The sequence below is a fragment of the Bombus fervidus genome, chromosome 3, assembly GCF_041682495.2.
Source record: "Bombus fervidus isolate BK054 chromosome 3, iyBomFerv1, whole genome shotgun sequence".
In the NCBI taxonomy this organism is placed as follows: domain Eukaryota; kingdom Metazoa; phylum Arthropoda; class Insecta; order Hymenoptera; family Apidae; genus Bombus; species Bombus fervidus.
Window position 1 is genome coordinate 4,219,062 of NC_091519.1, and position 17,203 is coordinate 4,236,264.

At 31.2% G+C, this 17,203-nt stretch overlaps 3 protein-coding genes across 5 annotated transcripts in view; 2 read left to right on the forward strand and 1 right to left on the reverse strand.

The window, feature by feature from the left end:
• Nucleotides 1–9,161, forward strand: part of Pino (protein pinocchio) — a 49,336-nt gene extending 40,175 nt beyond the window's left edge. For 2 of the 3 annotated variants that reach the window (XM_071999688.1, XM_071999690.1), the window contains exons 4-6: nucleotides 3,702–3,833; nucleotides 5,811–5,940; nucleotides 6,902–9,161. In XM_071999688.1, coding sequence (XP_071855789.1) covers nucleotides 3,702–3,833; nucleotides 5,811–5,940; nucleotides 6,902–7,012 — 373 coding nt within the window. In that variant the 3' untranslated portion in view covers nucleotides 7,013–9,161. The remainder of the gene's footprint in view (nucleotides 1–3,701; nucleotides 3,834–5,810; nucleotides 5,941–6,901) is intronic. The other variant, XM_071999689.1, reaches the window with a different exon arrangement.
• A 163-nt stretch (nucleotides 9,162–9,324) lies between these two features.
• On the reverse strand, nucleotides 9,325–16,718 carry LOC139985314 (succinate dehydrogenase [ubiquinone] flavoprotein subunit, mitochondrial-like). The gene is made up of 10 exons (XM_071999678.1): nucleotides 16,475–16,718; nucleotides 14,442–14,868; nucleotides 12,302–12,700; nucleotides 12,053–12,221; nucleotides 11,500–11,666; nucleotides 11,153–11,379; nucleotides 10,931–11,075; nucleotides 10,536–10,840; nucleotides 10,361–10,460; nucleotides 9,325–10,262 (listed from the first exon to the last, which is right to left on the reverse strand). The coding sequence occupies exons 1-9, from the start codon at nucleotides 16,532–16,534 to the stop codon at nucleotides 10,374–10,376; spliced, it is 1,986 nt and encodes a 661-aa protein (XP_071855779.1). The 5' UTR covers nucleotides 16,535–16,718; the 3' UTR covers nucleotides 9,325–10,262; nucleotides 10,361–10,373.
• LOC139985323 (uncharacterized) lies at nucleotides 12,811–14,279 on the forward strand. Its single transcript, XM_071999695.1, has 4 exons — nucleotides 12,811–13,516; nucleotides 13,621–13,723; nucleotides 13,784–14,020; nucleotides 14,101–14,279. Exons 1-4 carry the CDS (start codon nucleotides 13,380–13,382, stop codon nucleotides 14,212–14,214), a joined length of 591 nt encoding a protein of 196 aa, XP_071855796.1. The 5' UTR covers nucleotides 12,811–13,379; the 3' UTR covers nucleotides 14,215–14,279.
• Nucleotides 16,719–17,203: the final 485 nt, after the last annotated feature.

A 17,203-nucleotide genomic window follows, 5' to 3' on the forward strand; every position in this document is an offset into this window, starting at 1 on the left:
TTATATGCAACGACAGTTTGTAGAATAAAGTAAGGAACCAAATCGGAAACTTCGTTACCAATAATATCTGGAAGCCTTGACTGGGTTATCTTGGCGCGGAATCCCTATGAATGTTGATACAGATTATACTATATAATATTGATTATATTATATTGATACTTTACATTAAGTGAGTAAAAATACTAGCAACTTATAAATATACCAGAAAATTGATGAATGTTGAAAGTGCTTCAAAGTAGAATTTTAAATGTTTAGGGAAAATTGATCGCACAGCGTGTCGATAAAGTGAATGGTATTTTCTCTTCTCTTCTTTCTCTTTTATATTTTCCACTTTTTCTAAATTTTTAAATTTATTTTCATGTCCAAAATGCTGATTCAAATGCATGCTGTAGGAATTTCAAAAGACCGTTATTGACGGATTATTCGAGCATACGGAGTATACAGGGAGAGAAACCTCGACCGACATTCGGATCCGGATCTGATTTGCTTGTAAGACACGACTACTTTTTCAAGCAGCAATTAAATTATTTGGGTCGTTTGTGAATTCTTTATGTTTTGGATCTCGCGTTGAAAACATGAATATTTTGGTGGGATTTCGACGATAGATTAAATAATGCCAAACGAAATGTAGTTGGTAAACTGTTTTCTGAAAACATTTCAGAAGGTAGTAAGGTAAAGTAAATTAAAAGAAATGACATCTACGCGTAAATATTTCAACTCAAAAATTCCCTAACTAAGCACTCGGTTGCAACATCCTCATAAATTCAATTTAAAATTTGATAAGATTACCACTATAACTATTTTAACTCATGACATTAAACGCTTTAACTTAACTTCGTGCATCGTTTTGTTCAGAAGTTCATAAGACTTGTATCCACATGGTAGTATCCACATACCATGAAGTATTTCACAGTGCGTTACTTAGTTTCGTCGCAATTAATTAATACTTGGCGCCAGCCGGAAATTCTCGAAATTGCTGCGCAAGAGAGAGAGAGAGAGAGAGAGAGAGGCAGACGTTTGATCCGTCATCCTACACAGCCACGTTGATTCCCGTTTAACGAGTGAGATGCATATGGAAGTTCGTTTCACGTTTTTGTACACTGCTCAAAGGGCAGTCGATGATACGAGATGATTTTGTTTGTGTCGGCCTCTCTGAACGCAATAGCCTCGAAAGAAAAGTGAAGAGTACGGAGTTTGCAGCGTAAGTCAATAGATTAATCTGACGTCTTAGTTCGTCGCGCCAGTGCAAGGAAGATAAGAAAAAAGAAACTTACGAGAAACCCCCGTCGATACGTTAACGTAATATACAAGTTAATGAACATATTTCATGATTGGGATGGAATCAAATGACTACATTTCCATAATTGCTTTGTATGTAAATTAAAAAAAAATTTGTTAGCCTTAGTACGTTTGAAATGTATACGTGATAAATTAAAATTTAATTTCGGTAGGAAAAATCTGAATCAGAACATTATAGCACAAAAATTGTTATTGCTAAACATAAATTAAGAAAGTAATAATTTCTAAATTATAGAACGTTTGTATCTCGTACATTTTTATCTTATATTCTTATCAATTCATCTTATTGATTATACTGGTTTATATTTACACGATTAGTATCGTAAAATGACTACATATCTATTGTTTTAAGATTCGTATAAGTTGATAAAAAGATAAATGGTTCACACACTTTATAAAGAACATAAGAAAAAAATAATACTTGATCTTAACATACTTTTTATTCTTGATATTTTACTTCATTTAAAAACGTATGAATATTTTTAGCATAAACCTTAGGTATACCAAAAATAATAATTTAAGTTTTTATTACATAGTTACGGTTTTTATTAAATAATAACGGGTATTTACACCATTTTCAAAATCAATTAAATTCATTTATTCTTGATCAACTATAATTTCATGTAAGTGACTCTTATACGTCACTTGACGCCAGAAACATGACCTATATTCAAACGAGTTATCCCAATATTGCAATCAATCTTTGCATAAAATGCAAACAACTGTTTTCTAGTTTTATCCAGTTCTCATCTTATTTTCTTCTCCTGGATTCCTTGAAAGATTCTGAAGTATTAGAGCTCATATGAGTTCGTAGTAAAAAAGAAAAACAGTAGAGCTCGATTTACCGATTCCGAGATTTGCACGTCATTCTTTCTCATATGCGCATAAACTTATACGAACGTTTATTACGCGCTCGTCCACGTTACTATCACGTGAAAGGAACGTTTTTCTTCCTGATTTCCATGCTGCATATGTTAACATATATATATATACATGCATCCATACTTAGTGGATTATCCTTCTTCCTACTTCTTTTCTGTTCCACCAATTTTCCATTTTCTCGAATGTTCAGAATTGTCACATGATCATGATTTAGGTAGACGAACACTTAAAACACGATAAGCGGGATGGAAGATTTCAGCTGATACTCTTGTTCAATTGCCTACTGATCGATATATGAATCAATTTTCGTTATCTATTAATTATTTCTTTTTCTCTTACTAAATTGGATGCTTAACTGTTTGAGTCCCAGGGGTCTTTGAAAAAACAGGGTCGAAAAATCCCGAACAACACAATAGCGCTCGTTATATTTGTTATTTTTATGAAATACATCTATATTATTATATGTGCGTACTATTAGTTTATAAATATTTCAAGTTTTGTTCAATAAAAATTATTGAGAAGAAGTCGTCCGTAATGTTCAAATGTACTGGGACTTTTCGATACAAAATCTAAACAGCGCGATCGCACTGCTTGCCACTCAAACGGTTAAAGAACACTGTTCACAGAATCCTGTAAACAAGTTTGTATTTTAATTGACAAAATGTTAAGTGTAAAATCTTGCGAAGAAAAATTGAATTAGCTTTCATTTGGTATCCTAGTTTATAATTAATTGCTATATTCATTATAAGTAGTGGCTATATATTTCATATATTTCAACTGACAGCCAGAAAGGCAAACACTTATCTTTCGAATGAGGTTTATGTAAAGTATGCCGATTATCGATTGACGTGAGCAGTGAACATCCTAACGGTCGGTAAAAATTCGCAAGAAAAAATAACTTTAATGTGACACCTTCCGGGTTTAACGTACGAATATCTTCAAGGACAGCCTTTCGATTTAGTTAAATCATATTTGACAGTCTATTTTAGTTTAGAAAATCTAATTTACCTATGGTCGTTTGATAAATTGTGCCATGTTATAAATTCCGTGTATTTTTCAATAGGAAGAACATGATATTGAAAATGCTTTTAACAGAAAAGATTTCCTTCTGCATATACTGTCTTTATTTTTCCTATTTAATAGTGCAAAAATTGATTAAAATTCACAATTCGTGTTTATATACAGTAATCTTTAACAAAATGATTTTAATCTTTCTTCGAAATTCTTTCCTTCGTTACGTAAAGCCGTTTATTCATACGAGGATAAAAGAGTGATTATATAATTGTGATTATCTAACTTATTTCGTGCGGATTATTTAAAAGTGTGATTAAAATATAAAAATGGTAGCAATGTGAAAGGAAATTAAACACTTGAAAAAAGCAATAAAAGTCCGATCATTTTGATAGCTATATTTATAATAAATATAATAGCTATAGTTTAGATTAAATGAAGTATATACACATTAATAAGGAAACTGATGCACTCTATATTAAAGATCTGCATTTATTTTGTTTCTTTAGAAGCAATATCTCTTTATCCTGCCATAGTTCATGCGGGAGCGTCGACGATGGCCTCCAAGGATCCCATCCTCAGTATCAGGACACGATCCTTACTATTGAGGAACTTCGTGCTCAACTAAACTCCTGCTTCACGTGAGTTTCCATTCCGTTCTAAATCATAAATTTGTTGTGCAGAGTTGCATATGAAAACTAATTCTACTACAATTATAATTAATAAATAAGAAATAAGAAATTTTCGTTAAAAAATATTATTTTCTTGCTCTTCTTCGTTTTTATTATTTTTCTCGTTATATGCACGTTATAACAGAGTAATTAAAAAATGTCTCGTCAAACTCCACCAGGACAGATTGATGTAGAGATAATTTAGAAGTTTTTTCTATGAACTTTGAAAATGAACAGTCTAGAATTGGGAATATGAAATACAAATTAACTCGAAACTTTTACATATCTACATTTGATGATAAATTTTCATCTACAATTTAAGAAGATTTCATTATAAAATTTAATAGATTGGATTATACAGATATAAATTTTAATAGCGAATACTTTTCCATCGTCAAAACTTGAAGCATAAGGATGTTTTACATTTCTAAAGAATAGGTATTTTCGAAATACATTAAAATACAAAAATTTAAAGATATAAAAGGCAAACTGCTTTCTGTCCAACTTAAATATATTAAAGTTTTAGAAATTAAAATTTAATCCATAATTCATTAGAAAGATACACTAAAAATACACTAAAATTATAGGTTGCGTCAAGCGCGCATGTCAACAATAGTAAGAAAATGGTGTATGAAATTTGATAGTTACTTATCTGTTACGTCAAAAGTAACATATACAGTCGCACTACACGTCTCCATGTTAAACGAGAGAAATTGATAAATGTTGTAGTTAGCTCAAGAGTAGAAGCTATCAGAAATAATACACCTGACTGGGCCTTTCTTCGTATAATTTTTAATATAAGCTAGGAATTACACACTCTCGTTAGGCTATTGACTTCTGTAATCGTCTTAAAATCTTCCTGTATGCGCTATTTCTGTCGTTTCGCTTGACGATCGAGTATTGAGAGTGATTAAGACCGCGCTTTATATGTATATCAACATATGCTTGTACGTATTAGCGCGAACAGCAAGGATCCTGAGAACCGTTTGTAATTGGCTAAGCAAAGTTGAACTCTTGTCTTGACGTCGAGTCGATAATAATAGGTCGGTAATAGAATCCGTCATGATCCGGAGTCGCGATGATTAAATATGTTTTAGACGTTGGTCGCGTATTAGACGCATCAAATACCATGGAGAAATCCGATTTAAACTCCGTAATTCTTGAAATACGTTGTTCCAATAAAATCTTATTTTATAGTAACTGATACTTTGGTGTGAATGATTCAAAATGGTTGATTTGGTTGGAAATCTTGCTGCGACCTTGTAAAATTCTAGAACTTCTTCAATTTTATTGTCGTTTTTTTAAACTTTATTATTTTTAAAGATGTACCTGTCTTAAAAATTAAATATTAGGTTGTCCCAAAAGTTTCTTTCGTTTTATAAGGAAATAATAGATACGTAACATTTTTTGTTTTATAGTATTTTATTAAATTCTGTATGATCCCTTTTGTTGCAATAGAACAAAAAATGTTGTGCATCTATTATTTCCTTATAAAATGAAAGAAACTTCTGGAACAATTTAATATCTGGTTTATATAAATTTAGAAATATATATGTAACTTACGTATTGCTATAAGTACGTACTCAAGAGCTCGCGCGATACAGTGCACTGAGATTGAACTTAAGACATTTTCATAACCTATTGGATTTACAATTACTTCCACCTTATGATTTTATAATTATAGAAATAAGATATCAAGAGACTATATTATCCAGTCGAGTTACTTCTTTCGATTAACGTAACATACATTTGATAATAAAATAATAATTTTTAGTATTTTGATTAACAGAATGAGGACAAGCAGATTATTTCTATTTTATGATATTATATTTTTCCATATTATAAATACCAAAGATACTTCTTTCGTGTGTCAACTACAATACGTATATTTTATTTAAGTCTAAGACATCATAACCTCTTTCATCAAAGACGTTTTTTTATTTATAGATGTGGGGTTTCGTGGAGCGAAGAACATGTCTCTCTAGACTGCAGCGAATGCGGTGGCTATTCCCTTCAGCGGCCGTGTCCACTTTGTGACGGACGTTGTCGCACCTCGTGGAAACGCGACCTTACTATGGTATATATCTATTTCTTCTCTTAACTATAATATACTCTATAAACGCTGTAAAATGAGGACTCATTAGCGCAGAAATAAGAAATGCAAATCTGCTTCCTTTAGAAAAATAAATAAACTTTTATTTTTGATTCGAGCACAATGAAATTAATGACAATTATATACAATTTGTCATCAACTTCAAAACTATATGCATATTTAATAATGTTAGGTGTGTCTCGACAAAGAATTAAAATAGAAAAAAGCATAATATAGAATATTATAGAATAATAAAATCAATTTTTATGTTTTAATCAGATGTTCAATATTAGCTGTAAGACGAGTAGTTGTACTCTTATCGATTTTGCGCATGACATCTATAATAGCCTCGTGTTACCATGAAGGTCGTATTAACGACTGCCTTGTTCGCGATAAGTTCTAAAAGTTGGTTATGCGAAGCAGTCGATAAATGTTGAGCTTAAGTAATAAAGCTTTTTTAGCTCCTTTTTTAATCAATAAATGAAGATCAAGAAATTGCATATAAGAATATAACGAAGAATGAACATGATGTAAATAGCTACAGAAATAAAGAATATACGAAATTTTATAATAAATATAAAATTTTAAGTACAAGAAATGAATTTCTAAAGAAATAGATATTTTTAAAATAGAAGAACTATGATATTTTTTTATCAGGAAGTATACAAGTTCTATAAATTATATTGTAACTTTCTATGAACAATTAGGACTAATGAAATTGTAATTGATATCGGTATATTAAAAATGGCGTAACTGTCTCGTAAAAAGAATTATATATGTATATATAGTTATAATTTATAGTATATAGCTATAATTTCAAAAATACCATGTATGCAACGACGCAGTCTTTCTGCGACTAAGTAAAATGTTCATCTATTATAGATCATTATAGTATAATAAAATGAATGAATCAATAATATAGAAAAATAAATTTTTTATTTTACAGTCGCACGCCAGTGGTAAAGCAAGATGGATTGGTGAATGTGGATTAAGTTGCGGTCCTTCCATCGAGGAGCCATTGGTGCCCGCGTTGGAAAAACTACGAGCCACATCGTGAACGATGTTCAGCAGCAAATGCATAGAGAGACGTCGTCGTGTACCGTCAACCATGCACAAGACTTAATCCATCACCATCCATATAGCGTCACCCCACCACCATTGTGCGAGTCGGAAATGTGTGAATGTGGATTTTGGATGTATAAATGATACATTATGTTCCTGAGGAGCGAGAACGGAACGAACAACATCGAACAATGAAACCCGTTCTTCTTCCATGGCTTCACGTTTGATCATGCATTACCATGAACGGTCGATTAGCGAAGAATCTTCTGAGAGCTTAAGCGAAGCGATCACCATCTTCATCGTCATCGTGAATTCAAGAGTCATTTGGGTTTAAAAAGGCGAAGAACTCTACTGCGTGGAATTTTTGCTGCTGACGATTGCTTCTTGATAGATCAAGAAATATGATATAATACCACGTTCGATCTCTTTGTATTACTAGAAATTTTGAATCGCATTTCATTGGGAATATATATTAGTCGCTGAAACTTTAATTGAATTAATAGTTAAAATGATTTCGCCTCTCAGAAACAATTGACCGAAAAAATTGATACAGCTGTGTGCTTATGGAAGAATTAATCAGGGCTGTAATTACATTTCGTTGATAGTGGTCGGTTAGCGGAAATCCTCGTTAATCGATAAATATTGGTGCAACGTTGTTTGAATTCAGTACATAAGTTTTTATATATCTTTCACTACAATGAAACGCTGCTATATTTTGGCAAAAGTAGCGAGAAAATACTTATTCAAAATGGTAGTAGAGCGTGAATAAGTAGTTCCAAAATGTGCGCGCATGCGTGTATATCACGGTTTTACGGATCTACAATAAGTATTTTCACGCTTAGTTTGTGACGAAAAACTACAATTTAGACTTTCCTTTATTAGCTAAATTTGGTCTCGAAAACACACAACTTTCGAGGTTTAAGTACCATCTTACGAGATTATAAAGTAAAATAAATTTCTCTTATTAGATGAATTTGTAAAAAGATAGTATCTTAGATCAGTGTGGTTTAAAAGATATGAAACGAGAAGATTAATATCTGAAAGAATGGCACATGTATTTATTATTAGATTTACGGAATCAAAATTAGGAGTTAAATTTTAATTGAAAGCTGGGTAAACTATATCTTTTTTGAAAATAACATACATTAATATTCAAATAATTGCTTGATAATTAAGAGGAACTTGCAGTATAACGCGCAAGAAGAGTTTATCCAAAATTTGAAGACGTATTAACTTCAGACAAAATTAATTAACCTAATTCATAACCTCACATCAATCTAACATCATAGACCTATACCATTAAATTATAAATGGAAGCTTTCTATTGTATACGATGGAAATACGTACAGAGTGGTAAAAGATTGATTTCATAGAGATATAGAAACTTCTGTATATTATACTAAATATAATACGTCTTCATTTGCGATTGCACTCTTGAATGTTGGTGCTAAGTGCCAAGAAACACAAAAATTAACCTAAGAAGCAGAACTGCGAAAAAATCAATCAGTATATAAAGCTAGTAAACGTGAATTAAGCTTCTTTTTATGAGTTAAAAATATACCGCGTTTCCAATGGAAAAAATTTCCAACTTTAAATAACCGTACATACAACAATTTTATTGTAAAATACGATTTTAGATTTGTCAAGTTAAAAGTAGCTAAATATATGTCACTCTCTACTATTTTCCACGTAATAACATGTTTCTACTTCGTTTTAGCTAAATAATGTATATGTAGCTTATATGAAAAAACGATCAAAGAGAAGCATTTATGTTGGTGCCAATAATTTTATTGAACTTATATCATTTCATTCATTTCTTAAACCGTTCACCGAAATGTTTTTAATATTAGTTTTCGTGAAATGATTGTATAATTTATGCACGATTCATTTCTGAACATATCTGTATATTTCTTGACGGTGTAATATTTTGTATGTGAGAACATGTTCATCAAGTCCATGCTCATTTATATTAAACTATAACTCGTGAACATTTTCTGAAGTATTAGCCTAGCTGCAAGCTTTAGTTTAATGCTTTAGAAGAAACGTTTGGTAGCAATTTTTATTTAATCAATAAAATTCTTATTTATGACCAAAACATTAAAATTATTATTATGGGTTTAATAAACGATATTCGTCAAAAAAAATTGGTGTTATTTATAAACACAAAATAACAATAAATAACACAAGACATATATATACAACACAATAATCATACATATGAAAAGTAAAATTTTACACATACAAGACATGCATAATTTACGCAGCAGAATAATTTTTAATAAAAATAATATAGTGAATAAAAAGGAGTATACGTAGGTTTCTCTTTTATTGACAATTTTATGTACATTTTTATTATGCTGTGTAGCATATCCACTCATATTGAATTATATCAAAGTACATTATTCTGTTTATGTACTTTCTTATTTCAAGATTACTTTTTTGTATATTTCATGAAATATATAGTACGATAAAAATAACACTACTATAATAGCCAACGTAGAAACAGGTTGATCACCAAAGAAGATATAAACCATACTATATATTGAATGCTGAAATAAGTACTGAAATAAGCACTCCAAACTAAAAACACGGACAAAATTGTGCTATATCAGAAAAGAATGAATTTTACTATCAAATATCAAATACTGGGAAGTTCTGATCACAAACACATTAAGTCTAGTTGTTGCTCTTTAATTAAGACTGTTTCTATATTGACCTGTGAACTTTAAGTATATTGCCGCATTGAAAGTGGCATACTTTTGCTGTACAACTTTTAGAGAATATTAATTCATAAATTATCGTACAAAATATCTCCATTATATAGCTCTTAATATTTTTGGGTACAATTTGCAAAACTGTTCGGTAGAAAAAGACATTATTCCGACTGAGAATTACACAAAGAGATAAATACTGAAAAGACTGCATAGAGGTAAGGGCAACGTTCCTCCTTAAAAAATCTGTGCGTGAAATTATTTGCTGCCTAAATCACGCTAAAATATTTTACTATTTAGTTTACATAAACGCAGCACTGATTTGCTAAGAGATCGGACAAACTCTTCTTTGAAATAATAAAGAGAATCTCAGCACCATTATCCTACAAGGACAACTAATCTTGCTTGCAACGCGTGCAAGTATTGACAAGAATTACACTTTGGTGTACGACATGGTTCACGTGCAGTAATAAATAAAGTTGCTGCATTGTAATGATAGGATATTGGTAACTTCTTCTTGTCGATCGTTCCGTCCTATACAAAAATTAAACAATTGTACGGTCAATTTTATAATACATGACCATGAATAAATTTCATTAAAAAACTAGGACAGGCTAAAATTATATATTTACTTCGAACAGAATTCTAGTAGGAACGAATTGCAGGTGGAACCGTCGCACATTCTTGTTTATCTAGAGTATTATCTATGACTGGTCTGAACTCAATAGACACCTGAAAAATTTAGTTTAATTTAGTAAGCTATTTAAAAAGGAAGTCAATATAATTTGTATATAACTCGATATTTACTTCGCCTGTTCGAGGGTTGATTTTTGTAAGTGTATGTTTTCGCCAATGTTGATCCAGTGATTTGGGCTTCTGGTTTCCTATCGGTTTACTATAATCGTATTCATCGATTCTATCTCTAAAATCTTCACGTGCATGAGCCCCGCGACTTTCTTTCCTATTTTCCGCAGCTACTATTGTTTGCATAGCATTGATCATTAAGTTTTGTAATTCAAGAGACTCTACAAGATCAGAATTCCAGATCATAGATTTGTCCGACACCTTCAGATCGCTCAACTTCTTGTATAAAGCAGACATCTTCTGACAGCCTAATAGAATTAAAAAATATTTTAGCTTCAAATCGCTATTTACAATATTTCTACAACAATTCTAAATTAAATTTTCAATTGAATTTCTACCTTCTTGTAATGTTTCAGCTGTTCTGAACACGGCTGCATGGGTTTGCATAGTTTTCTGCATGTTTAATCTCAATTCTGCCGTAGAAATACTGCCATTTGCATTTCTAACCCAATCCAAATTTGCTACACTTTCTTCTCCAGCATTCTAAAGCATATATTAATCACAATAATCGGTTTTTGCATTATACTAATCGATAATCATTGCAAAAACATGTTACTAACAGGTTTTAGAGGACCAATAATTTCTCCTGGCTTATTTTCCGCTGCAATTGTTTTAGCACAAGCACGACCAAACACAACTAAATCTAATAATGAATTTGCACCAAGACGATTGGCACCATGAACAGATGCACAAGCTGATTCTCCACAGGCATATAGTCCAGGCACAACTGTATCCTGGTCATTTTTTCTTGTTAGAACCTGACCTTTATAGTTTGTAGGTATTCCTCCTATATAATTAAATTTTTAATAATATGAAATTGTTATCTAATAGGCTTACAGTACTTTTAACATTTAATAATGTATCTTTCTTTTAGGATCGACATTTTTAAAGAAAACTGGGTACATACCCATATTATAGTGTACCGTAGGTATAACTGGAATAGGTTCTCTTGTTACATCAACTCCAGCAAATATCATTGCTGTTTCTGAAATACCAGGTAGCCTGGCTGCTAACTGTTCAGGAGGTAAATGATGGAGTTGCAAATAGATATGATCTTTCTCTGGACCAACACCTCTAAATAAAATTAAGTCATATTGATAAATAAACCATTGTTAATCTCATATAACTCTTTTATAAGCTATCACAAAATTATGCAGTTAGTGTACCTAAATTTTTAGTGATGAAATAAAATATATCAATATAAATAAATATAAATTTATAATAAACTTTGATTAAAGTCTAGTTTTTATCTGTTTTTATCACAAGGATTTTTAAGATTGCACGATTACTTAGTACTGAAATTACCTAAATGTTTGATATAAACAGTAATAAATCGTATGATATTCAGTGCAGATAGTAAAAGAATTTTTCATTTATTTTGCCTCAAAGAAATTATGTACTTCCACTTTTTGTATGATTTCAGAATAATCTATATGTATATGTATATTTATACGACTTACCTGCCTTCCCGGATTTCTATAGTCATAGACCTAGATACAACGTCCCTAGAGGCTAAATCTTTCGCGACTGGAGCATAACGTTCCATAAACCTTTCACCTTCACTATTAACGAGATAGCCTCCTTCACCGCGACTGCCTTCTGTGATGAGGCAACCAGCTCCATATATTCCTAAAATAAGAAATAATATTATAAATATATATGATAAACGAATGTAGAAATCAAATCAATGTTTACACATTATTTTGTACCAGTAGGATGGAATTGCACGAATTCCAAGTCCTGATTTGGCAAATTGGCTCTAGATATCATTGCAGTACCATCACCAGTGCATGTATGAGCAGATGTGCAAGAAAAATATGCACGACCATAGCCTCCAGTCGCTAGTACTGTGTTTTTAGCATGAAAACGATGGAGTGTACCATCCTCCAAACAAAGAGCAATCACACCTCTGCATTCTCCATCCTCCATTAGTAAATCCAGAGCAAAGTATTCGACAAAGTAGTTACACTCATAACTTAATGATTGACCGTATAATGTATGAAGTAGAGAATGACCTGTTCTGTCTGCTACGCAGCAACATCTGTGAGCTTGACCACCTTTCCCAAATTTCAGGGATTGTCCACCAAAAGCACGTTGATATATCTTGCCTAAAATAAGAATGATTATTTCAGAAAAATTTTTATTTTGATACTACATATACATAATAAGGCCACCTCTTTGTGATTAATATTTCTGATTATTCTATAAATTCATAGAATATTTTATCTATAAATTTATCTTTTATTATTACAAATATCACTCTGAAATTGAAACTATACAACAAATAAGCATATTCACATTACTAGTAAGAGTACAACAATACCTAGATATCAGCTGAAAATGACATAATGAAGTCGTAAATTGAGACATTTAAGGGGAGATAAGGAGCTCGAATTGTGGGTGACCTTTGTTCAGGGCTGTATAATAACAACTTAGAATTATTTCTTCCTTTCAAGTAGGTATGTTGGCGGTAGAGAATTCTCTGGCAACCCTGACCACAGAATGCATACGGCCCTGAGTGCGGCTAGATCAATCGATATCACCGTTTAATGTTTTACGTTTTAATTTACGACCTCTATATCGCTTCCAACTATGATACATGGCAACCGTAAAATGTGATTTGTTATTTTTAAATGTCAATTATAAATTCTTATCGATACTGTTTTTGATAGTTATAAATTTTGGTAGTAATCATACCTATGTTTTTAGAATAACAGGTTCGTGAGTAAAAAATGCTTAGGTATTATTATAAACATTGAAAAATTACAAATTATATGGATTTCAACTATGGATAAAAATATAAAACACAAGCAAAATTATAATGGATCTGCTGAAAAGAATCGCAAAGACGAAGAGTATAAAACAGATTATCAGATTCCAAAAATAAAAGAATCTGAATCAAATTATAGACTGAAGTCAAATAAGTAATTTGTAGACTTTTAGATATTTTTATAACTGATTTGTTATAAATTGATTAATTAATTATCATTATATAAACAATTACTGTCTATATTTAATATTTGTATAGTTCAAATCAAAGAACCCATTCTCGTTCTCGTTCACCATGTAAGAATTCTAAACAATGGATAAGTTCAAATGCTTTCATAAATTTTGTTCAGGACTTCAGACAAGTAATTAAACATATAAAAAAATCTATTTTTGCTTATTAATAAAAAAAGTTACATTTACAGAATCTTACTGGTGTCAGAAGTACAAAAATATTCCAGATAGCTGGTGAAAGATGGAAAAAAATGCCTTTTGAAGAAAAACAACCATATATAAAGGCAGCTATGAATATTAAAAATAAAAAGCAAAATCAACAAAAGATTGAAAACATAAATGACGTTGTTAATACAAATACAGAACAACCAAAGAATGAAGATACACAAAAACAAGAAAAAACTGGCAAGAGAGAAAGAAAGAAAAGGGTTAATACTTTATTTGCTTAAAATAACTAAAACCTCTTTATCTCTTACACAGTATGTATAGTATAGGTCTTTAATTATAGGAACCAAAAAAATCTATTAAGAATAAAAGTAATACTGAATCAGATAATGAATCGATCTCTTCTGGTACAACAGCCACAAATACAAGTGAAGATATGTCGGATACGAGTTCATAAATACAATACAATCAGTTATATAAATGTGATGGTATTTATAACTAATTGATGTTTTGATAACTTTTCTCATTGTGTAACTTGTTATTAAGAAGAGTCAAATTTTTCATATATAATAAAATTTTTCATTTGTATTAAAATATGTTTATGATTCGTGCAAAATTTAAAATGATACATTTACTTTTTATATAAAACATACAACGTTGTCTATATTTTATAAACAATATTACCATCTGAAGTTCGACTGAAAGGCATGCCACAATTCTCCAATTCAATGACTGCCTTTGGTGCTTCACGTGTCATATAATGAATAGCATCCTGATCACCCAACCAGTCAGATCCCTTAACTGTGTCATACATGTGCCACTGCCAGTTATCTTCCTCCATATTACCCAAAGCAGCATTGATACCTCCTTGAGCAGCAACAGTATGTGACCTTGTAGGAAATAGTTTAGTAATGACCGCTGTCTTGAATCCTTCAGCGACCAAGCCATAAGCTGCACGCAATCCTGCTCCACCAGCACCCACAACAACAGCATCATAAGTATGATCTACTAATGGATAATGCTTAGAAACATTGTCTGAGATTTTTGCAGCCTTGCCATCTGGTGTATAATGAAGTTTGCGATTTGTAATGACCGGTAATCCAAATTTGTTCTGAAATAACATAAAAGCATGATAAAAAGATTGGTTAAGACAAATAGATATTACATGTGATAATTATACAAAATCATAACTGAATCTTATATCTATAGTGTCTGTACATAGCAAGTGTGTATATGCATTGACTTATACATATATATAGCATAATCACATTGCATTAATACTCTATTTATAAAACACGAAACAGTTTTAGAAACTGAATTAAAGAAAGTAAGGTGACACTGCTTAAATCGTTACAAAACGCAATTCGATTTAATAAATGATTTGGCCGTAGTTTAATACGTAACATGTTACTCGTGATATACCGATTATTAGTGACATTGCAACATCAACGATATTTGACCGAAGATTTAATCTCGAGTAATATTTTTCGTAATAAGACTACATCTTGACAAATTTTTTAAAGATACATAAAAATAAACCTAATTTACAATAATTCTTAAAAATTTGTTGTGATAACAATAGTTTGCTATTATTGTGATAGAAATATAATAATGATATGTAAAATGATTTAATTAATTAAGACGCGTGATTGTCCTGTATCATAAACAAGGTTAATTGCGTTTCGTGCAATTTTATCGAAATGTACTGAAATATATTAATGGGCTATTATTTATTGAATGTATCATATAAATGATTAAAAAGTTGTTATATACCGGAAAGTAATTATCCTTATCGAATTGAAAATGTTTTCACAATGAGGCCATAGAATAGAGCTATGTATTACCCGATGAACATCATTTACCATATGGAGGCTAAGAGAAATGATATGTTGGCGATAAGTTTTTTGTCCTATACTAGATATACTGTATTTAAATTTCAATTTTATACATTTTTAATCATACTAAAGTCATGTTGAAAAGAATGGCCAGTGGTTATAAAATTGAATATTTAATACGAAACAAATTAATAGAATGAAAACCAAGTAATTATCTAAAACAGATCTATTACGCTTTTATTTGCGATTAATATAGCATGATGAATATAATAAAAGAAACTCGAAGACGGTAAAGTTAATGAATTAACATATGAAATGATATTTAAAGAGTGTAATTTCGCGCTAATGTCAGTTTCCCGTGCCGGTAGTTTATCCGCAATTATAATTAAACTTCTAAAGTAAGATATGGCAATTGTTTTCATTGTCACGTATTTAAGGTCGATATCAAGGTAAAGAATAGACCAAAAAATATTTGTTTAGTGAAGATAACGGAAATTAAAATCATTGTTATCTACTTTGCAGTGAAAATCATGATTATTGTGTAGGCCGGCTATTGTGGGGTGGCGCGTACGAAATGAAAGAAGTGCGGTAAGAAAAGACATTCGACGTTAGAATCGTCTGCTAAACGTTCTCCTGTCTAGCTTGAATTTATTCAAATCACTATTATTTTAATCAGCGTGTTTTCAGTATTTATTTATTCATGACTTTTAGATAGTTTCAAAAAACTAATGTTTGTAACGAAAAATATTTTGCGAGAGGATCGATACAGGTATTCGTTAAGACATGTTAGTAAACTTACGTAATTGATCAACGTCGAGTATTATATAGCAGGTACATCATTGTTAGATTAAAAATTACATAACTTAACGAAAATCGACTTACCAACGTCGTTGTGGGAGGATTTCTCGCCAGTAAAGACGACAGCTTCAAAAGACTGCTCATCTCGGTATAATGTCACTTGTTTAAGTGAAAATGTTATTATTAACAATGACACGCGCACCTCTTTATTGAATGCGCGATTCGGCTTCACCGTACAAATGCTAATATTTGTTAACTTCACTCCCGCACTTCTCGCACGGCGACGTGAAGTGTACAAGTCGGTTGAGTACCGACTACTGGCGGAAGCTTCCTGACGAATATCAGTGCTGCCAATCCTATCGTCACGAGATAACCTCATTTGTAAGTTACTCGCTAATTTTTTACTTCAATCTCATTGTTTTTCATTTATATACTTTGCCTGTTTCTAGCATTTTTAACGTATAATTGTTTTAATATTAATTCTTCGTCCTTCGAAATTCCAAAGTTAACGTCACAAATAATAGTTAATCGTAGGCGGGAAAATTAAACGATACCGCGAAAGAAATCAAGCGGTTCTCATTTCACTTTACATACGATGGGGTGTTAACGGTATTTTGAATTATGTAGCTATACGAGTGCGTGGGTTCTAAAGGGAAAGTAACTCGATATAATCTGTGTAATATACATCATTTACCTGTGCTCTAAGGAATGAATATTAAACTAAACAGTCTAAATAATTCAAACTCTATCGATAAATCACTACAAGTAGGCATCGATATAAATTAAAAATGCTAGTGAAAGTTACAGAACTTT

What these genes read in the sequence shown, in the direction of transcription:
- LOC139985323 (XM_071999695.1), top strand. Translation starts at nt 13,380, where the DNA reads ATGGATAAAAATATAAAACACAAGCAAAATTATAATGGATCTGCTGAA. An exon ending in TATAGACTGAAGTCAAATAA is followed by an intron (nt 13,517 to 13,620) that starts GTAATTTGTAGA and finishes ATATTTGTATAG; the next exon opens with TTCAAATCAAAGAACCCATT. An exon ending in TTGTTCAGGACTTCAGACAA is followed by an intron (nt 13,724 to 13,783) that starts GTAATTAAACAT and finishes TTACATTTACAG; the next exon opens with AATCTTACTGGTGTCAGAAG.
- LOC139985314 (XM_071999678.1), bottom strand. Translation starts at nt 16,534, where the DNA reads ATGAGCAGTCTTTTGAAGCTGTCGTCTTTACTGGCGAGAAATCCTCCC. An exon ending in ATCCTCCCACAACGACGTTG is followed by an intron (nt 14,869 to 16,474) that starts GTAAGTCGATTT and finishes ATGTTATTTCAG; the next exon opens with AACAAATTTGGATTACCGGT. An exon ending in CGTGCAATTCCATCCTACTG is followed by an intron (nt 12,222 to 12,301) that starts GTACAAAATAAT and finishes TTCTTATTTTAG; the next exon opens with GAATATATGGAGCTGGTTGC.